This window comes from Myxine glutinosa, chromosome 13, assembly GCF_964187855.1.
Source record: "Myxine glutinosa chromosome 13, kmMyxGlut1.1, whole genome shotgun sequence".
NCBI classification, from domain to species: domain Eukaryota; kingdom Metazoa; phylum Chordata; class Myxini; order Myxiniformes; family Myxinidae; genus Myxine; species Myxine glutinosa.
In genome coordinates this window covers 59,503,989-59,531,359 of record NC_136273.1, presented here as the reverse complement: position 1 = coordinate 59,531,359, position 27,371 = coordinate 59,503,989, and the positions used below count along the sequence as shown (strand labels likewise).

At 45.4% G+C, this 27,371-nt stretch overlaps 1 protein-coding gene across 2 annotated transcripts; it reads left to right on the top strand.

Annotated features, from left to right (window-relative positions):
* Positions 1-3,824: 3,824 nt before the first annotated feature.
* Positions 3,825-27,159, top strand: LOC137438934 (carbohydrate sulfotransferase 5-like). Of its 2 annotated transcripts, XM_068134419.2 has the most exons (3): positions 3,825-3,955; positions 9,153-9,349; positions 25,561-27,159. In XM_068134419.2, exon 3 carries the CDS (start codon positions 25,568-25,570, stop codon positions 26,768-26,770), a length of 1,203 nt encoding a protein of 400 aa, XP_067990520.2. In that variant the 5' UTR covers positions 3,825-3,955; positions 9,153-9,349; positions 25,561-25,567; the 3' UTR covers positions 26,771-27,159. The 2 variants fall into 2 exon arrangements, with proteins under 2 accessions (XP_067990520.2, XP_067990519.2); XM_068134418.2 differs by lacking the exon at positions 9,153-9,349 and having other exon boundaries at positions 3,826-3,955.
* The last annotated feature ends 212 nt before the right edge of the window (positions 27,160-27,371 follow it).

Below are 27,371 nucleotides of genomic sequence, written 5' to 3'. Positions count from 1 at the left end.
GAATCCGGGCTATGTACATACCGATGGAGGTGCTGTGTTTTTGTCCCAAGATGTGCGAACCCCTTTTTGCTTCAGCGAAATATCGCCTCTAGTTATACCACTCCGTACAGGCCCCAGGCGAACGGTCAGGTGGAAAGATTTAATGGCATTATATGGAAAGCCTTTACTCTCGGCCTTAAGACCCACGGACTAGGACTAGACCGATGGACTTGGATGGTACACGGGGCGTTAAACTCGATTCGGACTTTATTGTACACCGCTACAAATCAAACTCCTCACGATCGTCTGTTTCGTTACTCGCGCAGTACAGTTGCATTCGGCCTTTGCCGGGCTGGCTTGCCGAGCCCGGACCGGCTTTTCTCAAACGCACGGTTCGCCCGAGTAAATATGACCCGCTTGTTGACAAGGTTCATATTCTCCAAGCCAATCCCGAACACGCTCGAGTGCTGCTGACCGACGGACGCGAGTCTACTGTTTCGGTGCGTCATCTTGCTCCGTGCGGGGATGCCGCTCGGCCGGAGCTCAGTCCGGGGAATCCGATGATGGGGGATTCGCCGTCAACCCCGCCCCCTCATGCGCCCGATCCGATCGACATTGATGGTTCCGCCGCCATCACCCGAGATAGGCGGTTATCCCGGCGAGGGTGGATTCGGACACGCGGTTGAATCCCCTGACGTGTATCGAACGCGCACCGGGAGAGAAACCCGCCGTCTCGATCGCTTCGGCTGGGATTAACATGGCTCGCTGCTTTACGTAATCATCTGCTCTCTAAAGTATTTTCCACACTGCTATATAGCTTGCTTGCTTGGTTCTAACCTTTGGGAGAAGTGTAGTTTTACCGCTGGGTTGAATGTCGTGAAATTGTGTCGAAGTTCAAAGCGCAGGTGACATGCTACTTTCGGCCGCTGCGCGTTCATTATAAAGAACTTGGACGTGAAGCGCAGCGACCACTCCAGGGACATATATTGTGTGCATGTCTGGATTGGTACGTAGAATCGCTTTGCTCAGCGCTTGCTTGTGCTTGGATGTTATACCCATTATTAATTCAGATGCATGCTGAGTACTGATGTTATACTTGTTGATTTCTTCCCCAGGTATTGCTAGGGATTGATTTCGATTAAACTCGTGATCTGAGACATTGTTGTATCTTTGATTTCCACAACACGGGCGTACATCAACTTTTTCTTTCCGTCAATTTCAAGGAGAACGGCTTGTCCGATTAAATCCATTTTCGCAGTGTGTGTTGGGATTGGGTAGAGGAAGGTTCCTTTCGAAAATGGGCGCGCTGCGATTTTCAATATGGCCGCCACGGTAGCTAACTTGAAATTGGTTTCCGTCAATTTCGAGCAGAATGGCTTCACCGATTAAATTCGTTTTTGCAGTGTGTGTTGGGGTTTGGTAGAGGAAGGTTCCTTTCGAAAATGGGCACGCAGCGATTTTCAATATGGCCGCCACGGCAGCCATCTTGAAATTGGTTTCCGTCAATTTCGAGCAGAATGGCTTGACCGATTAAATTCGTTTTTGCAATGTGTGTTGAGGTTGGGTAGAGGAAGGTTCCTTTCGAAAATGGGCACGCAGCGATTTTCAATATGGCCGCCACGGTAGCCATCTTGAAATTGGTTTCTGTCAATTTCTAGCAGAACGGCTTGTCTGATTACATCCATGTTTGCAGTGTGTGTTGGGGTTGCGAAGAGGAAGGTGCCTTTCGAAAATAGGCGTGCTGCGATTTTCAATATGGCCGCCACGGCAGCCATCTTGAAATTGGTTTCCGTCAATTTCGAGCAGAACGGCTTGTCCGATGAAATCAATTTTTGCAGTGTGTGTTGGGGTTGAGTTGACGAAGGTTCATGTGCGCACGGGATTTTCAATATGGCCGCCACGGCAGCCATCTTGAAATTGGTTTCCACCATGCATGGGCTGAGGGGTTATGCCTGCTTTGCGGTGCTATTTATTTTTCCTATGAGCACTTTGGTAATCATCTTCAAAAAGGGTGTTATAACACACCCAAACACCCAGTTTTCATCATTGCAATATGTTGGAAGTCCACGTGTATGCATGCAATGTTTGGGGCCGCTAGGTTTCATGGTTTTGGAGTATAGTATAGCGGGCCACTATATTGGTAAGCCACCACATTGGGTTTTCACCCCTCAGCCCAAATTGGGCTAAGGGGTATTGTCATCACGGGCATCGTCCAGGCGGGCGTCCAGGCGTCCGGGCGTCCGTCAACTTTTGGTTTCCGTCAATTTCAAGGAGAACGGCTTGTCCGATTAAATCCATTTTTGCAGTGTGTGTTGGGGTTGAGTAGCGGAAGGTCCCTTTCGAAAATGGGCGCACTGCAATTTTCAATATGGCCGCCACGGCAGCCATCTGGGCGTCCATCAACTTTTGGTTTCCGTCAATTTCGAGCAGAACAGCTTGTCTGATTAAATCCATTTTTGCAGTGTATGTTGGGGTTGGGCAGAGGAAGGTTCCTTTCGAAAATTGGCGCGCTGCCATTTTCAATATGGCCGCCACGGTAGCCATCTTGAAATTGGTTTCCGTCAATTTCGAGCAGAACGGCTTGTCCGATTAAATCCATCTTTGCAGTGTGTGTTGGGGTTGAGTAGAGGAAGGTTCCTTTCGAAAATTGGCGCGCTGCGATTTTCAATATGGCCGCCACGGTAGCTATCTTGAAATTGGTTTCCGTCAATTTCGAGCAGAACGGCTTGTCCGATTAAATCCATTTTTGCAGTGTGTGTTGGGGTTGAGTAGAGGAAGGTTCATGGGCGCGCTGCGATTTTCAATATGGCCGCCACGGCAGCCATCTTGAAATTGGTTTCCGTCAATTTCAAGCAAAACGGCTTGTCCGATTAAATTCATTTTTGCAGTGTGTGTTGGGGTTGAGTCGAGGGAGGTTCCTTTCGAAAATGGGCGCGCTGCGATTTTCAATATGGCCGCCACGGCAGCCATCTTGAAATTGGTTTCCACCATGCATGGGCTGAGGGGTTACGCCCTCTTTGCGGTGCTATTTTTTTCTTCTTCTATGAGCACCTGGGTAATCATCTTCAAAAAGGGCGTGATAACACACCGAAACACCCAGTTTTCATCTTTGCAATATGTTGGAGGTCCAGGTGTATGCATGCAAAGGTTGGGGCCGCTAGGTTTCATGGTTTTGGAGTTATGGAGGAGACAGACAGACAGACAGACGGACGGACAGACAGACAAATGGACACTGACTTTTTTATTATAGATTGAATTCAGCTGATCGATGGTATGAGAGAACATATGATTAAACATTTAAATCTGCTATTTAGTCTTCCAAATAAGTGTCTTAAATGTTTTGTTGATTTGATAAGATTTTTTGAGGTGGTTGCCATGGCAACCAAATATCTCCTCTACAAGACATTTTCAAAACTGCCAACAAGCATTTTCATAAATCTGAGAGTGTATACTTTCCAAAAAATACTTGTTGGCAGCTTCTAACACGCGGTTCTCCCTAAACCCAATTTTTCAGATTTTGCCAACAGACTATAACAGGGAGGGTGCTTTGCACCTCCCTTGATATAAAGTGCGTCACAAATTTTAGCTCGTGTAACTTTACATATAATTGGACATATGTTCAGTTTTTTTTAACAGCTGACTGTGTGTTGTTCGTTACAGCTTTGTGTTCGTTACTGTTCGTTACAGCTGTGTGTTGTTCGTTACAGTTGTTCGTTACAGCTTTAATCGTGTTTTTCAAGTTAAATCTATCCGCACAGTAAATATTGGGATTGTGACTCCATTAAAGACGTCACGATAATGGGCTGGCCGATCAGGTATGTTTTCGTCTGCGTGGCAGTGAAGCTCTTAAAGGCGAGCAATTGCTTCAAAGGAGACATTGAGTTTGAGAGTCCAAGACCAACAAGTGATAGAAGCATTTCGCGCAGAAAAGAAAGCTTCACAAAGAAAGTGTAATAACAACGTTTTGGATATACAGGTGAGTTACAGGATGTACAGTTACATAATATGTAATGGGATATCTATATTATAAATAATATAGCCATTTCTCTGTGTGATTTTTGCCATCTTTGTGATTTTTATCAGAGATGGCTGAACGGATCTTCATCAAATTTTCAGAGGTTCATCAGTGAGTGCTGGGGACTGTTTTAGGCAAAAAAATATTTTTTTTTTTTTTTTTTAAAGTTTGAAAAAAAAAATCGATAAAAAAAATCGTTCTATATTGCCTGAACCTTTGTAGCTATGTGAAATGTGATATTAAATTATCCCCAATTAGTGTGTTTGTACGCGTATGTGTGGTATTGTAATATTAAATATAAATTTTCCTTGGTCGGTGCAGAGAAGTGTTTTAGGCATCCACAAAAAAATAGGAAAAAAACAAAACAAATTGATGCTGGCCATGACAGGCACTCCTGCTAGTATTACATAACTTACAGGTCATTAAAAGCTTCATTTTGCATAATATGAATAATCATCATCGCTTTTCTTAAAATGTAAGAGATATTTATGTTGACGTATGTGGAAATACAATATCGTTGGGTTGTTTATTTAGAGGGTGGCTTTTCATTCAAAAGGTCAAACAAAGAAACTTGTTTTTCCACAAGATTTATTTCCTTTTCTACCGAGTTCTTTTACAATAGATCCAACATTTTATCTGAACAATCACCAGAATTTATTTGTTACCTCCACCACCATAGGTGGATGGAGGTGCATGGAGGTTATCTCACTGTGAGCAGGATATCTCAGAAAGTAAAGGACAGATTCAGATGAAATTTGGTGGACAGGTTGAGTGTGTGACAAAATTTTGTAGAAGAACCGGATACAGATACTGTAATTTTAAAGTGATTCGTCACCATTGAGAGATAGGGCCAAAAATGATACCATATAAAACACAATGTCAGTTTGTGTGTTTGTACAGATGTCTGTCCCTCTTCATAAGGGCAGGTTTTAAAGGCCAATCTTTTAACAAGAATGTGTGTTCACTACGGTCTATTTTTGAGGATAAAGCAAACTCGAAAAAAAAATTCCATAAAAAAGTAATTATGTCTTCCATTGGAATTGTAGACTGTAGCTTGCAAACTAAGCCTCAAGGGCGGTGTGCAGAGGCGTTTTAAAAAACAATATAAAGGTGAACAAGCGTTACGCCTAGGTCCCCCGTCGGTGAAGTGATGTGAGTTGACAAAGTGGAAGACGCAAGACGGCCATCTTGGATTTTGACGTGGCGACCCAATTTTCAATAGCGTTCTCCCTTATGCGTAGATACACCCACACACCAGATTAGAAGTTAGTAGTTCGTTTATTTTTCAAGATATTTCGCTCACAAGGTTCAGACATATATATGGTGGCGGCCATCTTGGGTTTTGACGTGGCGCCCCAATTTTCAATAGCGTTCTTCGATATGCGTAGATACACCCACACACCAGATTAGAAGTTAGTAGTTCGTTTATTTTTCAAGATATTTCGCTCACAAATTTCAGACATATATATGGTGGCGGCCGTCTTTGATTTTGACGTGGCGACCCAATTTTCAATAGTTTTCTTCCTTATGCCTAGATACACCCACACACCAGATTAAAAGTTGGTACTTCGCTTATTTTTCAAGATATTCCGCTCACAAGGTTCAGACCTACATGGCGGCGGCCATCTTGGATTTTGAGGTGGCGACCCAATTTTCAATAGCGTTCTTCCTTATGCTTAGATACACCCACACACCAGATTAGAAGTTGGTACTTTGCTTATTTTTCAAGATATTCCGCTCACAATGTTCAGACATACATGGCGTCAGACATACATGGCGGCGGCCATCTTGGCTTTTGACGTGGGTTGCACCCTCACACCAAATTATAATTCGGGTCTTCGCTTACGTACACACACATGCACGTACGCACGCACGCACGCACACACGGACGGAGGGGAAAACCATAGTCCCCCTTTCGCTCCGCGGTGCGACGGGGGACAACAAGGTGCATGGAGGTGAAATTCGCTGCACATGATGTGAAATGTGTGTGGAGTAAAACGAGTGTTCATTTACGTTTGTAGGATGTCTTATAAATAAAGAAGATATAAGCACACTTGACAATAGGCCGAGGCTTCAGACTTTGGCACGCTCACGAGGCTGCACTGTCGAATAAACTGTTCAAAGCCGTCATTTTTGACCGTTTATTTAAACTAGTATTTTTAATAACCGTGATACTGTGATTTATCATGTATAAAGTCGATCTGCATATGAACTCGCACATAGACCTATTAAAATGGAATGTACCACAATTACCAAAACAATGAGGCCAACAACATTATTTTCAGGGCTTTTGTGAGGGTATTTATGAATATTTACTCCCCGAGGTGTCCATCTCCAGAATCATTGGTGATCTCTTTCCCTAAATTCATCCATCTTCTGCTTTTCTGTCCACTTCTTCCACACCCCATACATATCCCTCTTTCTGCCCCCCTATCTCTTTTTCCCTCCATCTCACACTCTCTCTGTGCATATGATGGGAGTATGGTCAGTACCTTTTCAAGAACAAACCCAATTACAATTTGATAGACTGTTTACTGCCCTTTTTATGTGCAGCATGGAGGAACCAGGTCCCAGGTATGCATGTCCCTCTTTCTGTCCCCCTATCTCTTTTTCCCTCCATCTCACACTCTCTCTGTACATATTACGGGGTATGGTCAGTACCTTTTCAAGAACAAACCCAATTACAATTTGATAGACTGTTTACTGCCCTTTTTACGTGCAGCATGGAGGAACCAGGTCCCAGGTATGCATGTCCCTCTTTCTGTCCCCCTATCTCTTTTTCCCTCCATCTCACACTCTCTCTGTACATATTACGGGGTATGGTCAGTACCTTTTCAAGAACAAACCCAATTACAATTTGATAGACTGTTTACTGCCCTTTTTACGTGCAGCATGGAGGAACCAGGTCCCAGGTATGCCTAGAGAACCCTGTTTCCTGGAAGCACAGCAACAAGTGAGTTATATTTATAGACCAAGAATAGGACAGCCTTCAGAAGGAAAAACAGATATTAAAGGGAAAGAAAGAATTGAATTGAGTTCTCACAATAATTATAAAAAGCCCCACAAGGGAAAAGGGCTACCCCTTTGCTATGACACTCCACATTGAGCTCAAGTGCATCCAATTTCTTTTGATCATCCTTGAGATGTCTCTACAACTTGATTGGAGTCCACCTGTGGCCAATTTAATTGTCAACTGTGGGACCTTAAATAGAAAGGTGTGTTTCTAAATCATGTCCAGACAGGACTTGTCTCCCATGAAGTCCAAGGAACTGGAATGGAATGAATATTGAGAGCTGGTCGTTTGACCAAACTGAGCAACCCGGCAAGGACCATGGTCAGGGAGGTGACCAAGCACCCAATGATCACTCTGACAGAACTACAGAATTCCTTGACTGACATCGGACAACCTGCAGGAAAGACAACAGACAAGCACTTTACAAATATAAGCCAGACGAAAGCCACACCTAAGAAAAAGACACATGACAGCATTCCTGGAGTTTGCAAAAAGACAAGTGAAAGACTGAGATCTTGAGGCAAAATATTCTGTAGTCTGATGAGATATAAATTGAACTATTTAGTCAGGCAGCTTAGAAAATGGATGTGGACGTTCTGGACAAAAACACTAAATCGTCCCCACATGCTACCTATAGCTTTAGCTTTCCATTTGTGGTAGTAGTGTAGCAGCATAGCAAACCTGTTGTGCATTTTGTGATACAAGCACCAAATTTGGCACAAATGTACATTAATATGTTGCGAACATTTTCAGATATTGGGCCACTTGAAATTCCGTAAGTTTTTTTTTCAAATTTTTTCAAATTTCGTAATTTCAAATTTTTCGGGTGACACCGTCACAATTTCGGTCTTCGAGGCCGACCGATATAGTGGGGCGGCTTAGCCCAAATATTCAAAAGAATTGTGCATTTTGTGATACAAGCACCAAATTTGGCACAAATGTACATTAATATGTTGCGAACATTGTGTGGTCAGCAATGAAGACGAGAGTCTGAATTACATGTATGCAAAAGACCTTGTGAACCAGTGAAGCAAATACACGGGTAAGCATGAATTAAATCTAGGGCATGATATAATTTCCATGATGTTTACCTCTACACTCAATGGTGGAAGGAGGTAATGTTTTGATCCCAGCTTGTCTGTATGTCTGTTTGTCTGTTAGTCCACAAAATTCCAGACAAAGCTTGTAGTAGTGGTAGTTGTAGTGGTAGTGGTGATAACAGAAATTGTTATATAGAACTGAACTTATATTATTATTATATGCAGAAAATAACTTCATTTCTATATGCCCTGCAGTGGACAGGTTAATTGGTTTATGCACTGAAGGGGTCACGCTGGTGTGCACTGCTGTGTTCTGCCTCACTGAGTTGTTCAGGTATGATGTACTCAGCACAAGCTTCCGGTCGGCCCGGAGGTGGGGGTGCGGGGCCTGTCACGGAACGTCAAAACAAACGGCCTGCCGGGGCCGCCCAAAAGTCGGGCGTGAGGGGCGCGTCCACTAATGGAACGCCTCTCGCTTCCCAGATCGAGGGCCACGTGGTCAGGAGAACCTCGTCCCTTCCGGTCACACTTTGCCTATCGGCCGGCCTCGAAGACCGAAATTGTGACGGTGTCACCCGAAAAATTTGAAATTACGAAATTTGAAAAAATTTGAAAAAAAAAATTACGGAATTTCAAGTGGCCCAATATCTGAAAATGTTCGCAACATATTAATGTACATTTGTGCCAAATTTGGTGCTTGTATCACAAAATGCACAATTCTTTTGAATATTTGGGCTAAGCCGCCCCACTATAGGAACCACTTCCTCGGAATACATTATGGCGGCCATCTTGGATTTTCAAAATGGACGCCATGTAAAAACTTATATCTCTCAATAGCTTAGCTTCTAAGCCTCTTAGCATCATAATCTTGCTGTCTAAACATACATTTTCAGGGTCAAAGAATACAACTATAACATTTAGGATAGTGTCAGATTGGATATTTGGTCAAAAATAAACGAGGCTTTTTTTTTCTTTCTTTTTTTTCAGGTGGAACAGTTGCATCACATAGAGGAAAGAAAAATAAGTAAATCAGATGGAGAAGTTAAGTGACATGTTTTATAGGATGATTATTTCATAAGAAATTAATAATTTCATTTATTTTCAGGTTGACTCGCATGATGGATTGGAGCATGTGTTTGATCTGTCAAGAAAAGACTACAGAACTTCTGAAATGCCCACCCAATGCACAAAGAAGCGGGGACAAGTCAGAACCATACAGCTCCTTCCTGAATAACGTTAATTCTTTCAGAGCCCTGGGCACATTGCCAGTGGTGCTTAACTTTGGAGAAGACATAACTGTAGGTGAGCTGATCCAAAGCCGGGGTGCATGGCACAAATCTTGCTATTAGTCCGGCAGCTAAGCTAAATATAGCATAACAATTGTGCATTTTGTGAGGAAAGCACCAAATTTGGCACACTAGTAGACTATCATATTATGAAAAGATCTGGATATTGGGCCATCTCAGATTCAGAGATTTGATTTTTACAAGATTTGCAGATTTTGCAGATTTTCAAGCTGAGATTGCAACGCCAGGGACGGCTGACTCCTTCATGCGAGCTGCCCACATCACCCGCACAAGAAGAGCTCATCAAATCACTGCAGCGGCACTGCACATCCTGCAACACCGTGCGTATGAACGCCACTGTATGACATATGCTGATGATGCAGAAGACCTGCCTGAGTTCGAAGACTGGTGTCACCAGAGAGGAGAAGACATTCCCAACTTTCAGTACTGGGCAACTGTGCTGGAACTAGAGATGTTGGGACTGGTCCACGTGCGTTCTCTGCGGCAGGCTTCATTCACGATGTACCTTGATGCCCTGACGGAACTGGTCCCATGGTTCCATGCCTTAGACCACACACACTATGCCAGGTGGATGGATCCCTGTTCACCTGAGGGACATGGTTGCACTCCCATTGAAGCACCCAGATGTAGCCAGAGAATTCAGGGCTGGCAACTTCACTGTACAGAAGACGAAGAAGGTGTTCTCTTCGATCCCAATCGAATCGAAATCTTGCAAAAATCAAATCTCTGAATCTGAGATGGCCCAATATCCAGATCGTTTCATAATATGATACTCTACTAGTGTGCCAAATTTGGTGCTTCCCTCACAAAATGCACAATTGTTATGCTAAGTTGCCCCACTATATGTCAAGTTCAGCAAAGAGAAGTTGGAGAGAGCTACCAAAAAGCGTGACAAGGATGATGCTGCAGAGAGCAGCACTTCTGGGGTTTAACGGTCTTGGCGCCAGTGGATTGACAAAATGGTCTGTCTGTTTTGTCACGAGAGGATGGACACCTATATGAATTTAGAACACTTGGAGCTGATGAGACCATAAGACAGATGGCTACCGAGCTGCAGGAAACAGAGTTAATGGCTAGAATAGAAGGTGGCGATCTCATAGCACTCGAGGCTAAATATCATCTGCAGTGCTTAACAGAACTACGGAATCGCTACAGATCATTGATGCGGCAAAATAAGCAGGAATCGGGAGGCTCTTCTGAGGAAAAGAAGATAAAGACAAGAGCACTTGTGGAGCTCTTTACTGATGTAGAAAACAGTGTGGAAGATGGGACCTTCTACTTCTTATTTTCGGTCTTGCATCAGCTGTATGAAAACCGTGTACGATACCTTGGTGTTGATAAGGAGACTAACAGAACCCGATTCAAGGAGAAAGTTGTAGCAAACTTCCTGCAAGCACAAGAGCAAAGTGATGGCAAAAATAAGATTCTGGTATTTGAACATGGTATGCAGCAAATGCTAAAGCAAGCCATGGCATGAGATTATGAAGGTGATGCACTACTGCTGGCTAAGGCTGCCAAGATAGTGAGCAAAGATATTGTCAGCTACAAAGGTTTCCACTTTGATGGCAAATTTCCTTCTGGTTGTGAGCATAAGGTTGTTATGTGTTCAACAATAATCCGTGCCATCTACTCTCAAGACCCTTGTGTCTACGGCTCTACGCTGTTGAATGGTGCTGACACGAAAGACCAAGATTCCACAGACTTGCAGGCAAACCTCACAGTCCCTCAGACCATTCTCTTCAACACTTCCGGTCCGGTCTGTGAGAGGACGCTGGCGCTGCTTGTTCGCTGCTTCTCCGACTGGATAGATGTACAGGGTCTACTTCTTCTACTTTTCCGACCTGACATCTCACACCTGGCCTGCCTTTTGTTGATTGTGGATTGGATTGTGGACTTTGTGGATTGTGGACTTTGATTTGTGGATTGTGGATGCCGCCACGTGCGCCGCGTATGGGGACGCTGGCGCAGTTTGTTCTCCGACGGAAGGCGCACATGCCGCGCGTTCTCCGGCTGGATAAAGGTACGGAATCTGCTTTTCTAGTACTCTTGGCGGCTTTTTGGCCGACGGGTCTGCTCTCTGCTTGATCCTCCCGGCTTCACCTGCCCGGCTCTTCCGCCGCTGCCTCCTGCCCACTCCCGGGCATCTCGCACCTGTCCTGCCTTTTGTTTTCTTGGGTTGCTCTCTGGTGGGTTGCCTGGACGGCTGGCTGGCTCCCTGTTGGCCACCGCTGCAGTCGTCGAGCTGCAAGACACTCGCTGGCTGTTGACGCTGGCTGTTGCCCGGCTGCCTCCTCGGCTCCTCGGCTCTCGGCCTGCACGTCCTCGGCTCTCTATTGGTCCTCGGGCTGCTCATCTTCATTCCTCGACCCTCCTCGCGTGTCGTGCTCTGGACCAGCCTGTTGTGCTGGGCGCTTTGGTCAGCCAGCCTGCGGCTGCCGGCTGACCTCTCCGGGCTCTGTGCACCTTAGCTCCTGCCTGGCATGGCACTGAGGTACTCCGCCGCTAGGCTTCTTCAACTCAACAACCACTCCACTCCGCCATGCATCTCTGTCATCAAAAACCACGGACTCCTACGACGACCCAGATACATCCATAGAGGCTCCGGTCGCAAGTTTGTTTACTCCCAGACAGGTCACTCCATCCCCTCACTCTGGTCAGCTGAGCGCACTCTCACCCGTCGATTACGTCAACACAACAACATACACGAACGCGCCCCCTGTCTGCAAGCCCTGGCAAAATCACCCGAAGCAATCCACACCGTACAAAGCAATATGAAGCTTACTCTGTTCAATACCAGGTCCCTCAACAATAAAAGCCACATCCTGAACGACTTCAATCTGGACAATAAACTGGACTTTCTCTGTCTGACTGAAACCTGGCAACAACCTCTGGACTACCTCTCACTCAACCTCACAACACCCAATGGTTACTCATGCATCAATAAACCACGCTCGGAGGGCCGAGGTGGTGGAATTGCTGTAATACAACGACAGGACATCAAGACCAGCCTCATCTCCATCTCATCTGCTCCATCATTTGAACACCTGGCTTTTAAACTTTCTGGTCACACACAGTTAGTCATGGCAGTTGTCTACCGCCCTCCCAAACCTCACCCAACATTCCTGTCTGACTTCTCTTACTTTCTGACCCAGCTCTGTTCCTTCTCCCCCTCAACCCTCCTCCTTGGTGATTTCAATATCCACAAGGACTCCACTGACTCCACAATAACCGCTGACTTCATTGATATTCTTAATTGCTTTAACCTCACTCAACATGTCAACTTTCCCACCCATAACCGTGGTCACATTCTGGACCTTGTCTGTTCTATTGGACTAAATATACATCATCTCTCTGGCTCTGACCTCACCCTCTCCGATCACTTAGCCATCACTATGACCATCAACATTCCCACCCCAGCACCAAGGCAAAAACGCAGAATAAACTTCCGTAAGCTAAAATCTTTCACCTACCTCATTCTCATATTCCCTCTCCAAAAAAATGTCCACCTCTCCCTTTGTTGATTTGCACAGCCCCTCTGACCTCACTGACTACTACAACCACACTCTCTCCTCCTGCCTCGACCAGCTTGCGCCTATAAAAACCAAAACAGTTTCCTTCACCCATTATGCTCCCTGGTTTACCCCTGAGCTCCGTCTGATGAAAACCCGTGCCCACCAACTTGAAAGACTCCGTAATATAACAGGTCTCACAATCCACTCCAAAGCCTACAAAGACACCTGCAGCACTACAAAGATGCCCTCTCCCACGCCCGCTCCACCTACTACTCTCAAATAAACCACTCTGGGTCCGGAAACCCAAAAGCACTCTTCTCCACAATAAAAAACTCCTCAGCCCCCTGGATACCACCACCCAGTCAGTCACAGTCGACAACTGCATTTCTTTCCTTTCATTCTTCCAAAGCAAGATAGTCAACATCTACAGCAGCTTAACCACCACCGCACCTGCTCCCCCTCAAACCATCCGCCCCCCCCTTATCCTGCCAACCCCTATCTCAGTTTTCCCCAGTCTCCCCTACTGACCTCTCTGAACTCCTCACAGGAATGAAAACTGCCACCTGCACGCTGGACCCCATCCCCTCCAGCTTTGTTAAGGCTTGCCTTCCTGCTCTCTCTCCACTTATCACTGCAACGATAAACTCCTCCCTGTCTACTGGCATCGGCCCACCATCCCTCAAAATCGCTGCTGTCACCCCATTCTGAAAAAACCTGGACTCAACCCTGACACCCCAAATAACTTCAGACCCATCTCCAACCTACCCTTTCTGTCAAAAGTTTTGGAACGCGCTGTAGCCACTCAACTCAAACATCACCTCTCTGCCAATAACCTGTATGAAACATTCCAATCCGGATTCCGCCTCAACCACAGAACGGAAACTGCACTCCTCAAAATCACCAACGACCTTCTCCTTTCCTCCGACGCCGGTGACCTCAACATTCTCATCCTTCTCGACCTCAGCGCCGCCTTTGACACCATCAATCACATCATCCTCCTTTTTTATTTTTATTTTTTTGTATACTGAATCGAGGCTCGTGAAAGAGCTAACATTTACTTCACAAACAAATCAACCAGACAAACAAAATATATAAAAAGAGGGAGCGGAAGACAAGATGGGGAGAGAAGGGGAAGCACACAAACACAACATTTGAGAGCAGGGAGATGTGTGGAAAGGAGAGGGCTTGGGGGGAGGAGGCGTGGGAAGGGGGGGGGGGGGGGGGAGGGAGAAGTATAAAACACAAGGACACCAAGGACGTCCAGGACAGAAGTTGGTATTTCAAAAAAGTGGAGTTGGATGAAATTAGCGGGGGTGGAAAAGATCAAGGTTTTGGATGGGGGAAGATAAGAGATGGTGGTGAACAGCTGTTTTAAAGACCTGGAGGGTGGAGTGGGATTGAAGAGAGTGAGGGAGTTTGTTCCAGAGGCGGGAGAAAAGAGGAATGAAGGAGTGAAGGTGGGCAGAGAGTCTTGATTTTGGCAGTTTAACCATAAGCGGGTTGCAGGCAGATCTTGTGCGACCTGTAGGAATATTTGCGGGACTGAGCCCAGAGAGAGCTGGGGGGGGCAAGGCCAGAGAGGAGTCGGTAGAAGACGGAAAGACCACCAACCTGCCTGTGGTGAGTGAGTGAGAGGCCTGTGGAGTTAGCTTCATCGCGGGAGATTCCAATGATTCTGAATGCTTTGGTTTCAACAGCGTGAAGACGAGCTAGGTGTGAGGGAGGAGCACCAGCCCAGAGGGGAGAGCAGTATTCCATTGAGCTGCGGATGAAAGCCTTGTATGTGGTGAGGAGCTCAGGTGTGCCAAGGAAGGACTTCGCACAACGGAGGATGCCCAGTCGGCGACTGGCTTTGGAGGCCAGATTTGAAATGTGGTTTTCCCAGGAAAGATCATGGCAGATAGTGAGACCCAAAAGCTTGAGTGACAGAACTTCTTGGAGAGGATTATTCAGAAAGTGGATGGGAGGGATGTCTAGTCGGTCTTTTTGGAGAGACATTGTAAGAGTGTGAGATTTGTCAGGATTGAAAGACATGTTCCACTTGCTTGCCGAGTCTGTGAATTTGTCCAGGTCTGCAGAGAGTGAGGAGGCTGCAGACTGCTGATCTGAGGGATGAAGAATGGAGCGACAGAGAGTAGAGTCATCAGCAAAGAGATAGAAAGGATTTTCAAGAGAGTCAGAGAGATCATTGATGAAGACCAGAAAAAGCACAGGGCCCAGAACACTGCCTTGGGGAACTCCAGCCTGAAGAGGAAGAGGAGACGAGAGAAACCCATTCAGGGCCACACGTTGACTATGACTAGAGAGGAAGTCCGCCAGCCATGCATGGAGATTTCCATGGATACCAAAAGAGGAGAGTTTGGTGAGCAGAGCGGGGTGCCAGACCGTATCGAAGGCACGTGATATGTCAAGGGAGACTGCTCTAATTTCCTGTTTGGCATTGAGGACCTCCATCCATTGTTGAGAAAGCAGAAGCAGCATGTCCAGAGTCGAGTGTCCAGGTCTGAAACCAAATTGATGATCAGAGATCAAGCCATTGGAGAAGAGGACGATTTCATATCTGAAGCAATGATGGATTCCATGACTTTGCTGATAATTGGAAGAAGGCTGATTGGTATGTTGTTGCTGGGATCTGTTTTGCACCTTTTTTGTGCAAAGCGGTGATGTTGGCTGATTTCCAAGCAGATGGAAGATGACCTTGAGCAAAAGAGAGGGTGAAGAGAACAGAGAGAGGGAGCGAAAGATTGGAAGAACAGGATTTTAGGACCCGTGGGCTGATGCCGTCAGGTCCAGTTGCAGAATCAGAGTCGAGGGTTGACAGAAACTTTTCAACCTTGTCAGGAGGAAATGACACAGAGTCCAGGAGCAGCTGGGTATGACTGGGTACCGTGGGTACAGAGAGGGATGGGTTTGGGACACAAGATTTAGAGGCAAACACAGAGTTGAGGCATTCAGCTTTTTCACGTGCGGAGTCAGCCGTGTGGCCATTTGAGGTGAGGGAGGGGATGGAGGGGGAACAAACACCAGAAACAGATTTGACCAGACGCCACCAGGATTTGGAAGAGGGAGACAGATAAGAGAGTTCGGTCCTGAGAACGGAGAGACATTGTTTCCTGGTTCTCCTGAGGGTGGACACACACTTGTTTCGGGCTTTGTGAAAGGAAATGAGATTTCCTTCTGTTGGATTTGCTTTCCAGGAGACGATAGCAAGTTGTTTCTGGGCAATAGCCCCACCACAAGATTCCGTGTACCATGGACGGGAGGAAGGGTATGACAACTGAAGACGAGATGGGATAAATCTGTGCATGAGATAGAGCAATTTACTTTGGAAGAATTCCCAGGATGAGTTGATGTCAGAGGCGGTAGAGATGGGAGACAAGTCCAGATGATTGATGGCTGCTTGAAGACCGTGCCAGTTGGCCTGAGTGAAATGCCAGAATCGTCGACGCTGAGGAGGCTCTCTGAGAATGGTCAGAGAGATGTCCACTTTAACAAGCACATGATCAGAAGAGCCGATTGGAGCAGAAGAAGAGCAGCAGACATTTTCAGGGAAGTTAGTCATAACCAAGTCCAGAAGAGAAGATGCTCCATTAACTGAGATCCGGGTCAGGAAATTGACAGATTGTGTCAGTCCCAGTGAGTCACAGAAGTCCTTTGCTGAAGAGCCATGGCTGGTGAGAGAGGTACCCACACCCAGCCAACTGGCATGGTGACAGTTGAAATCACCACATATGAGGAAGAGAGAGTTGGGATGGGTCGATAGAAGTTGGTCCATATTATCAGACAGCGAGATGTAGATGGAGTCATCACTGTTTGGTGGACGGTACAACACACATATGAACAAAAGGTGGGAGCGAAGGGGAAGCCGTAGCCAAAGGTATTCCTGGGGGTGAGGTGGAGAGAGGGTAGTGTAGGGCGAGTGAGGAAGAGAGTTTTTTTTAATAAAGGTAGCAACCTCACCTCCAGGACGAGGCTCAGGTCTATCATACCGGAGGAGGGAGTAACCTGGGAGAGATACCAAGGAATCAGAGACATCATGAAGGAGGAAAGTTTCTGTTAAGCAGATCACATCTGGTTTGTCAGAAGCAACCTGTATGGAGAGATCAGTCAAGTTTGAGCGAAGGCCCCGGATGTTTGAGGTCCATACTGTGAAGGAAGAGGAAGGCGGAGCATCGGATACTGAACAGGGGGGGTGGGGGGGGGGAGGGGGGAGCAGTAGGGTAAGATGTGGAAGAGGAGGAAGAGGTAGGGAGAGCTGTTGAAGGTGTGTCAGAGATTTCAGAATAGCTTGGAGAAAGGGAAGAATGGGGCGGACAAAAGGTTTGATTGTGATTGGGTGAGGTGCAGTGAGGTGTTATTTGAGGAGGGGGAAGAGTGAGGCAGAAGGTTGAGGGAGATGAAGGTGAAAGTTGGAAGGGGGAAGAAGCGGGGATGACGCTTTGAGGAGGAGGGGTGAGAGGGGTGTCTAGGAGGGGAGGAGCGAGGGAGAGTCTTGGAGGGGAGGGGTGTGGGGGGAGTTTAGGAGGGAAGGGGCAAAGGGGAAAATTTGAAAGGGATGGGTGATGGGGAAGATTTGGAGGGGAGGGGCAAGGGGGAAGATTTGAAAGGGATGGGTGATGGGGAAGATTTGGAGGGGAGGGGCAAGGGGGTAGATTTGGAGGGGAGGGGTGATGGGGAAGTTTTGAAGGGGAGGGGTGATGGGGAGGATTTGGAGGGGAAGGGGTGATGGGGAAGATTTGGAGGGGAGGGGTGAGATTGGATTTTGAAAAGTGTACGATTATTCGGAAATGAACATTTATTGCAAAATGAGTTTCTTGAGACATTCGAGTCAAAAATACGTTTGAGGACGCTGAAGGATGGGTGGAGTGCTGGAGAGTTTAGGGAATGAATGAAAGATGCACTATAAGAGATGGATTTTTTTTTTGGAATTAATAGATTTGGTGAGCAAGTCGAAAGCATCCTTTTATAGAAGAAGAAGAAAAAGGTGTTATAGAATACAACAGAATACAGTTCTTCAGGGGACAGATTAAACATTTTTTAACAATGTGATCACGTGATCACAAACAACGTGGTCGAAGAACGAACGAACAAATAAAAACGAACAAACGGATAAGAACAGAGAAGGAAAATATTTTTTTTGATTTTTTTTCTTAGGAGATTTTAAAACAAGGAAGTATGGGGTGAAAAGACCGGGAAAACCAGAGACCGAAAGTAATTGCAGCGCGATCAAAGAACCGCTGAGACAAAAACAAAGCCTCAAGCCAAGGTCAGACACGGTAGCCTAGGCCTCAGAATACGCGATACGAAAGAACCGACGATTCTGTACACAGGTATGAAAAACCAACACCGAGAATCCTATTAAAGACACCACAATGGGTACATACACCGAAAGAAAGATACAGTTTCGATAAAAACACAATTGTGAAAAATTACTTAACTTCGAAAGCGTGCGAGCAGGGACAGCTTTGAATAGACATGACCTCCAATCTTGCGCATGCGCGGGTTCAATATCCGACTTACCCGACTTACCCGACTTGAAACCACCTTTAACATCACTGGCACTGCCCTTTCTTGGATCAAATCATACCTCTCCGACAGGCACCAGTTCATCTACATCAATAACTGCAAATCCCCCACCGCTCCCCTCCCCCAAGGTTCAGTTCTCGGTCCCCTCCTCTTCATCCTGTACCTGTTCCCCCTTGGTCACTTAATCCGTCGTCATGGTCTCCAATTCCACTGCTTTGCCGATGACATCCAGCTTTTCATTTCCGCCAAGTCAATTTCCACCGTCACCCACTCTATCCTGACAAACTGCATCACTGAAATAAAATCCTGGCTTCAAATCAACTTCCTCAAACTAAACTGTGATAAATCCGAAATAATCATTATTGGACCAAAAACGCTCACCAAATCCACCCACAACTTCACCCTCAACATCGACGGTACCCCAGTATCCACCTCCCCTCACATCCAGAATCTTGGCATCATCTTTGACCAAACCCTCTCCTTCGACAAACACACTAAACAGATCACCAAGACAGCCTTCTTTCATCTGAAAAACATCGCCCGTCTCCGTCCATTCCTCTCCTCCACAGCTGCAGAAACCCTCATCCACGCCTTCATCACCTCCCGTCTGGACTACTGCAACAGCCTCCTCTATGGTTCACCCTCAAATATCGTCAATAAACTTCAATACATTCAGAACTCCGCTGCCCGTCTACTCACCCACTCCCGGGCCCGGGACCACATCACCCCCGTCCTTCACAAGCTCCACTGGCTCCCCATCTCCCAGAGAATCCAGTACAAAATCCTCCTCCTGACCTACAAAGCCCTCCATAACCTGGCCCCATCCTACCTGACTGACCTCCTCCCCAGACACACTCCCACCCGCACCCTCCGCTCTGCTGCTGCCAACCTCCTGTCCCCCCCCCTTCCGGACCAAACTCAGATCATGGGGGGACAGGGCCTTCTCCATCGCTGCTCCCACACTCTGGAACTCACTACCTCAAACCATCAGAGACTCCTCCTCACTAACCACATTCAAATCATCACTCAAGACCCACCTGTTCAACACCGCATTCAACCCCTGACCGTCGCTCCTCCTTCTCCTTCCTTTCTGTTTGGTTATTTAATTATGTATTTTTGTCTTTTTTGTCTTTGTTTTACGTACTATGTCAAAGCGTCTTTGGGTTTCTTGAAAAGCGCTATACAAAATAAATGTATTATTATTATTATTATTATTATTATTATTATTATTATCTTCAAGAAACATGCGTCGACTTCTGCTAAGTGTCGGCATTCCCTGGATAGGGAACCACCATTGCCGCTGTACATCAGAATGAAGAATCACACAGAGACTAGGTCGAAAAAGATAATCACACAGCTATATGACTTGGGTCTCAGCGTAAACTATGACAGAGTTCTTCAGCTTGGGAGCCAGCTTGTGCCTGCTGTCTGTGAAAACTTTCAGGACAAAGTAGCTGTGGTTCCTGCTCAGCTGTAACGTGGACTGTTTACTGTTGGTGCGCTTGACAACTGGGATTACAATCCTTCAAGTACACCTGCTAAGGGGTCATTTCATGACACAGGCATCAGTCAGTTTCAGTTTCCCACTTCATCTAATTTGGGAGAGAAGCAGAATGACATCAGACTGCCTTTGGCTGATACCAAGAAGAATCACCAGTTGCCAGACAGCTTCACCACAGTGTCAGTTGTGGCTTTGAAGACAGCAAAAGTGTCAGTCCCACAACTGTCAAATGCGTCAGCGCCAAAAGACGGACAACTGGTAGTCGCACAATTGAAAGAGAAGAGCCGGCTGGAGCATGCTAGACAACAGATGGAGAAAGATGAAGTTTAAAAAGGTGACACTATTATCTGGTCAGCATTCCATGCCTCCATGCAAGATGCATCAGCAGATCAGCACACCACCCTTACACAGCTCTTGCCCCTTTCTGTGAGAAGGCAGCTACTGCAGCTATGCTTAAGCATGGAATTAATGTGCTGCATTGGGCTACAGAATTTCTCAATCCTGGACAGATACCAGTTATAGCCTTTGATGCACCACTCTATGCACATGCCGAGTTCACTCAGTGGAACTGGCCTGACTCACACGGAGAGGATAAGTTCATAGCGGCCTGCACATAAAGATGGTGATGTGGAAAATGTATGGTGACTACTTGGCGGGATCCGGATGGACCAATACGCTGACACAAGCTGCCATTGCATCATCAGACACCGCCGACTCGTTTCTGAAGGCCTCACATCTAACCAGAACAAGGCATACTCACCAGGTGACTACTTTGGCACTGGCAAAGCTCCACGAGTATGCTTTTCTGCACACTGAGGGAACACACAGTGATGAAGCCAATGAGGTGTGGAGGCAGGAAATGGTACAGAAGAGTCCAACATTCCAGTACTCGGACACAGTTCTCAACATCGACGTCCTGGGACTCATCTTCATCAGATAACACCATGAGGGGAATTTTCCTCTTTATGTTGAAAGCCTCAATGCCTTGGTTCCATGGTTCTTCGCTCAAAACCACCACAATTATGCACGGTGGATTACAATACACATCTGAGACATGGAGAGTCTGCCAGCACCCATTCTCAAAGAGTTTGAGGAGCACAGTCACTGCGTCATCCACAAAACCACCAACAGATTTTCGACCATCCTAATCGACCAAGCCCATGAACAAAATAATGAAGTGGTCAAGGGTTCTGGGGTGCAGTCGGTCTGACTGAAAATCCTTCAGCCATCAGGAAATGGATGGCCTCAGGGCCTGAACAAGCAAGGTTACTGAAGGAGTTTGAAGAGGACTACCTCCCAAAAGATAAAGACTCAGATTGTGGTTATCATCATGAAGAGGGATTTTCCACACAGAGAAGTTTCAAGGGCCTGTGAGTCTGGTTCAGGTCATCAATGAGCTGGGAAACCCTTTCCTTGATGACAGTGATGAGTTACTGGCATTAGACACACGGAATGCTTTGGATGAATCTGTGGTGAACACGGTGCAAATAGTACATAGTCTAGGAAAGGATCAGTATGCCAAATATTGCAAAGAAGTTATTATTGATTGCACATCCTCCATTCATGAGCCGATTAAGAAGAATGCCCTTCCTCTCTTCAGTTACCCACGGCCAAAAGCCAAGACCAAACAAGTGGGAAAGATCTCCCTACTCAAGGATGATGTTGTTCTGTTCTCTCACTTGTACATCGCGATGCAGCACAGGGTTTGTGATATGAGTACATTCTTCAGCCATGAGAATCCCATCCTTTCCCCCCTTCACTATGTGATGATGGAAAATTGCGCTTAGGAAAGAAATCTGATCTGATGAACATTCTGTCCAAAGACACCCACAATGATCCTCCTGATTCCATTGACGTGAAGCTTGTTGATGGAGCTGCTGTGGTACACTTGCTCCCCACGACCAACATTGTGACATTTGATGAGTATGCTGATTGGGTCTTTGTTCCATACATCATAAAACAACTAGAAATCTCCAAAAGAGTTGATATAGTATGGGACACATACATCCCCAGCAGCATCAAATAATCCACTAGAGAAAAGCGAGGAAAGGGTGTTCAGAGAAAGGTTGCGGGCAAGAACAAGCTCCCAGGAAACTGGGCCGACTTCTTACGTGACCCAGCCAACAAACAGGAACTGTTTGCATTCCTGTCCAACAAGATTGCCACTGTGGATTGCCCCAAAGAGAAGGAAATCATCTTCACATCTGGTGTCACAGCTATTCTTCGAGGAACCGAATGATTCATGGCACCATGTGATCATGAGGAAGCGGACACCAGGCTGCCGATCCACTTACAGGATGCTCTTCAGAATGGCTGCACCAACTGTCTGGTGCACACTGTTGACACGCATGTAGTGGTGATTCTCATTGGCAAGTTCCATCACCTGTGCCAAGATGTGAGCATTTGGGTTGCCTTTGGTACAGGCAAGAACTTTACATATCATCACATCAATGATATCTACGAAGACCTGGGAAGGGAGAAATCCCTGGCCCTCCCTATCTTTCACAGTTTCATGGGATGCGATACTACATCTGCATTCTTTGGAAGACGAAAGAAGTCAGCATGGGAGGCTTGGAACTGTTATCACGATGTGACATGTCACTTCATCCTTACACAGAAGTAGAGGTTGGTGCTCAACATTTCCAGCTGCTGGAATGCTCCACTGTTATCCGGTATGATAAGACAAGTGACCTGCAACATGTGGATGAAGCTAGAAAGGAGCTGTTTTGCCAGAAGGCGAAGACAATGGAGAGATTTCCCCCAACACAGGATGCACTATTGCAGCACACAAAGCGAGTTGCACATTAGACAGGAATATGGTGCACCAGTGAGCAGATTGAACAACACGCACCTAATTCAGAAGGTTGGGACTAGACTCTCGATGAGGACAGTAATTGTTGGGTTCCTATGTGGAACATGTTACCTGTGGTCTCCAAGGCCTGCAGTGAAGTAGTCAAATATAGCTGCAAGATTCAAAGTGAATGTGGCGCTAGGTGCGCATGCAGAAAGGCATGTTGGAAGTGCCCTGAACACTACAGTTGTCGCTGTGAGAAGTAGGCTGGGAATAAAATGCATGTACAGTGGTGTGTGATGACAATATACCATCACATTTACAGTTGATACAGTTACAGCCCTTAGAGCATTTTCAGTGACTATGGTACATTAACAGTATTCCGTTTTTGTTTTTTTCAAGTTTTATGTTCAGTTTCTTTTTTGTGTAAATAAAAATAGTTTGTTGCTTTTTTAAATGGTATAGTTGTATTCCTTGATCCAGAAAATGTATGTTTAGACACCAAGATTGTGATCCAAAAATGTATTCGGAGGAAATGGTTCCTATCAAAAATGGAAAGCTATGGTAACGGGTAACATGTGGGAAAAATTGGCGCTTTTGTCCGGAAAGTCCACATCCATGTCAAATCCAGTCCTTAGCTGCCTGCCTAATTTGGCCTGCATGCAAAGCACCACGTCTGGAGGAAACTGAGCACAGCTCATCACACATCTAACACCATCCCTACCGTAAAGCAAGGTGGTGGCAGCATTATGCTATGGGGATGCTTTTCAGCGGCACAGTGTTAAACAGCAGGAGCGATTTTCAAAAGGCCACCACGGAAAACGCTACATTAGCGGCAGGAAGGGTCATGTTATTAACCCAACCCTTGTGGGGTATATAGAGTACCGTAGATCTTCGCTCAGTTCTGTAAGAAAAACTTTCCTCACGGATGGTGGGATTCCTCCAAATTTCTTTGTTTCGTGTTATAAATAGCATTGGCGACTGTTTAAAAGCTAATCATGAGTGTTTGTGTTTATAATATTTTTACCGCTGGTCGAGGCTGTTGGGTCGTTGCTCCCACGGAAATGCCGTAAGCTATTTCTAAACGTTGACTCGACGTTTGTTCAAGGAGGAAAAACACCTTGGGGAGGTGGGATATTAATGGTATCAATATTGTTTTGTAATAACATGATTATGCTATTATCCTTAGTTTTGTATACGAAGCGGCCTTGGAAAGCACCACGATAAAGCTAACTTAACATGGATATACACCTCAACATGCAACCCCATTGACGGCAATGGCCGGGAAAACCCGCTCAGGGGAGAAAACCACCTTGGGGAGGGGGAAAATGAATGTGCTACAACCTTTATTGTGTCATCCCTAGTCATCTTGTCAAGTTTGGTTGAGATTGGATGAGTAATGATGGAATGTATCGTGGTCAAAAATTCATCAGAGAAACAGACAGACAGGGACACTAAATGGTGTATATTAGTTTGATTGACTCAGGGGCCTGAATACTTATGTAAATTATAGAGAGCTTCGTAAGCGAACCTCTATGGCAATTGCATGTAAATGTAAATCCATTCAAAATTTCACTGTCATTCCCCATTCCCTTGGGAACAAAATTTCATGTTGTCATTTCAAATGTCCTTTACATGATCCGCCATCTTGTATTCGCAGTATGGTGATATATCTATTTCTGGTGACGTCAAACGTTTTATATACACTAGAATCCCACATTCTCTGATGTTGAGTTTTTATTTAATTATAATAATAGGTATTGTTTTTAATGTTTACTTCATCTCTTGGCCTTGCTGTGTTTTAATTTGTTGGGTGTAGTGACTAAGGTAGTGTAGCTGGTGGTACCTCATGAGGTGGTTCATAGAGAACTTCGTAAGCGAACCTCGATAGCAATTGCATGTTTATGTAACTCCATTCAAAATTTCACTGTCATTCCCCATTCCCTAGGGAACAAAATTTCATGTTGTCATTGCAAATGTCCCTTCCATGATCCGCCATATTGTCCCTTCAATGATCCGCCATCTTGCTCACGTGATCTTGCTTTGGTCTGGCGCGACCGATAAATTATTTTCACCTGGTGATTAAAATCAATAAATTATAATACAGTACTGTACAGAACGGATTTTGAATTTGAAACCGCTCATCATTTACGCCAACTACTTTTCTTTTTCCCACCAGCTACACCGGCTTCAGTTTTCCGCCAGATACACCGACTTCAGTTTTCCGCTTCGTAAGCGAACCTCTATGGCAATTGCATGTATATGTAAATCCATTCAAAATTTCACTGTCATTCCCCATTCCCTTGGGAACAAAATTTCATGTCATTTCAAATGTCCCTTCCATGATCCGCCATCTTGTCCCTTCCATGATCCGCCATCTTGTCCCTTCCATGATCCGCCATCTTGCTCACGTGATGTTGCTTTGGTCTGGCACGACCGATAAATTATTTTCACCTGGTGATTAAAATCAATAAATTACAATACCAAGATCTAATCAATAAATTCTAAGCCCAAGATCAAACAACCTAGACTAGCTAGGCCTAGGCCTACAGATGTTTGCGAGGGCTGCGTACTCGATCGACTGACCATTGTCGACGAAGCTCTCACTCTACGCAATGCGTATTTTCATATTATATTTCTGTATTTCAAAAATTTGTACAAATTTCTAAAAATATATTTTCACTTTGTCATTATGGGGTATGTTGTATAGATTAGTGACAATTTCTTTTTAATTTAATCTATTTAAAATCCAGGCTGTAACACAAAATGTGAAAAAAGTCAATGGGGTATGAATACATTTGAAAGGCACTCCACATTATTGAGAAAATAATTATGTGGTGGAACTTGGAATTAATCATCTTTTTGTAACACCACAGATCCACCATGCTGCGTTCATCAATCAGGATACCAGCCTTGTACATGTTTTTGGGGATGGCATCCATCAGCGTGATCATGTTTATTATGCAGAAGTTTTCCACAAGCACCATGCCATGCCGCTTTCACTATGGCAAGGTGTCTGACCCTAAGCAAAGCCACCTTCTGGTTCTTTCCACGTGGCGTTCTGGATCTTCACTTTTTGGACAAATCTTCGGCCAACATCCGGATGTTTTCTATCTCATTGAACCTTGCTGGCACACCTGGAAGTGCTTGCGGGGAGTTGGTGCAACAGGCATGCAACCATGTTGCCGTGACATGCTACGTTCAATTTACCAATGTGATACTTCCATTTACAACTACTACGAACAATCTCCACCCCCAAAAACAGGGCGAACAATCTCATCGATTTTCATGTACGGAGTGAGTCGCGCCCTCTGCTCACCACCTGCATGCAACGCCTTCACGGCTGGGACCATCACGGAAGAGAACGTCTGTCGTGCCAAATGTTCCAAACGTCCTTTTGAGGCAGCCTCTCTCGCTTGCAAGGCCAGCAAACATATTGTGTTGAAAGAAGTTCGATTTATGGATTTAGAACCATTGAAGCCCTTGCTAACCGATCCGAACATTGACCTTCGTATAATCCATCTTGTGCGTGACCCCAGGGCGATAGCGTTTTCCAGAATTAAATCTGCATCCAATTTTAAAAGAGATAACGGTATTGTCATGAATATGAGTGGTACCAACATCAATGATGATAAACAAAAAGTTCTTGAAGTTATTTGCAAAAGCATAGAGCGGATGCGAAGTGTAGCCAGGGAAGACAACATGCCATCTTGGTTGCAAGGTCATTACATGCTGGTACGTTATGAAGATTTCGTTGAGAATGTCGAGAGCACGCTCACTCGTATGTTTAACTTCGCGAGGATCCCCGAGAATGTCAACGTCTCCCACTGGATCATGAAAAACACACACGGCAAGAGTGTATCAGGGGGTGCATTTGGAGTAGTCTTGAAGGATGCCACAGCAATTTCACAGAAGTGGCGTAAATACCTTCCTTTTAACCGTGTTTTGAACATCCAAAATGTTTGCGGAGGAATGATGAAAGCCTACGGGTACAGGTTCATTGTCAAAAAAGAACAGCTTATGAACATGGAGTTTGATGTTGTTGACAACCTCCCTGAAAATGTTAACTCGCACACACAGCCATGAAGAGGTGGAAATGTTACACTGTCATTCTGAAAATACCCTTGCTTCAAATGGTTGGTCGGTGGTAAAACAATGATCTTGGAGAAGAGCAACTGCTGTAAAGTTTGACAGATGCTAAATGAAGAAAAGGCAGACTGTGATGAAATATGAAGAAGAGGATTTGAATGGAATAGCCTTGAGAAGGGAATATAACGGGTTGTCGGGGGAAAGGAGGAGTTTTGGTTTCGTATTTGTCTTTTATGGGCGGACGCTCGAGAAAGGTATGACGGGGAATTAATTATTTGCTTGCTTATGGACAATGAAATGCGAGTAGATTCTTTGCTGTAGTTCTGATATTATTCCTTGTTCTGTGCGTATCGGGTATGTGGAGATAGATTTCAATAAAGCCTCATATCTGGGAAACGAGGTGTCGACTTTATTTCATAATTTATTGAAATCAACCTCACCACTCGAGTGCTATGGACAAGTTTCTCAAACCGGAGAGGTTCGACAGCGATCCCAATGCCAGCAATGCTGGACGACGCTGGACCCACTTAGTCAGGTTCACTATGATTTTTCGTTCCAAATTTTTGGAGATTTGCAAAACTATACATTTTAGGAACAT

What these genes read in the sequence shown, in the direction of transcription:
- LOC137438934 (XM_068134419.2), top strand. Translation starts at nt 25,568, where the DNA reads ATGCTGCGTTCATCAATCAGGATACCAGCCTTGTACATGTTTTTGGGG.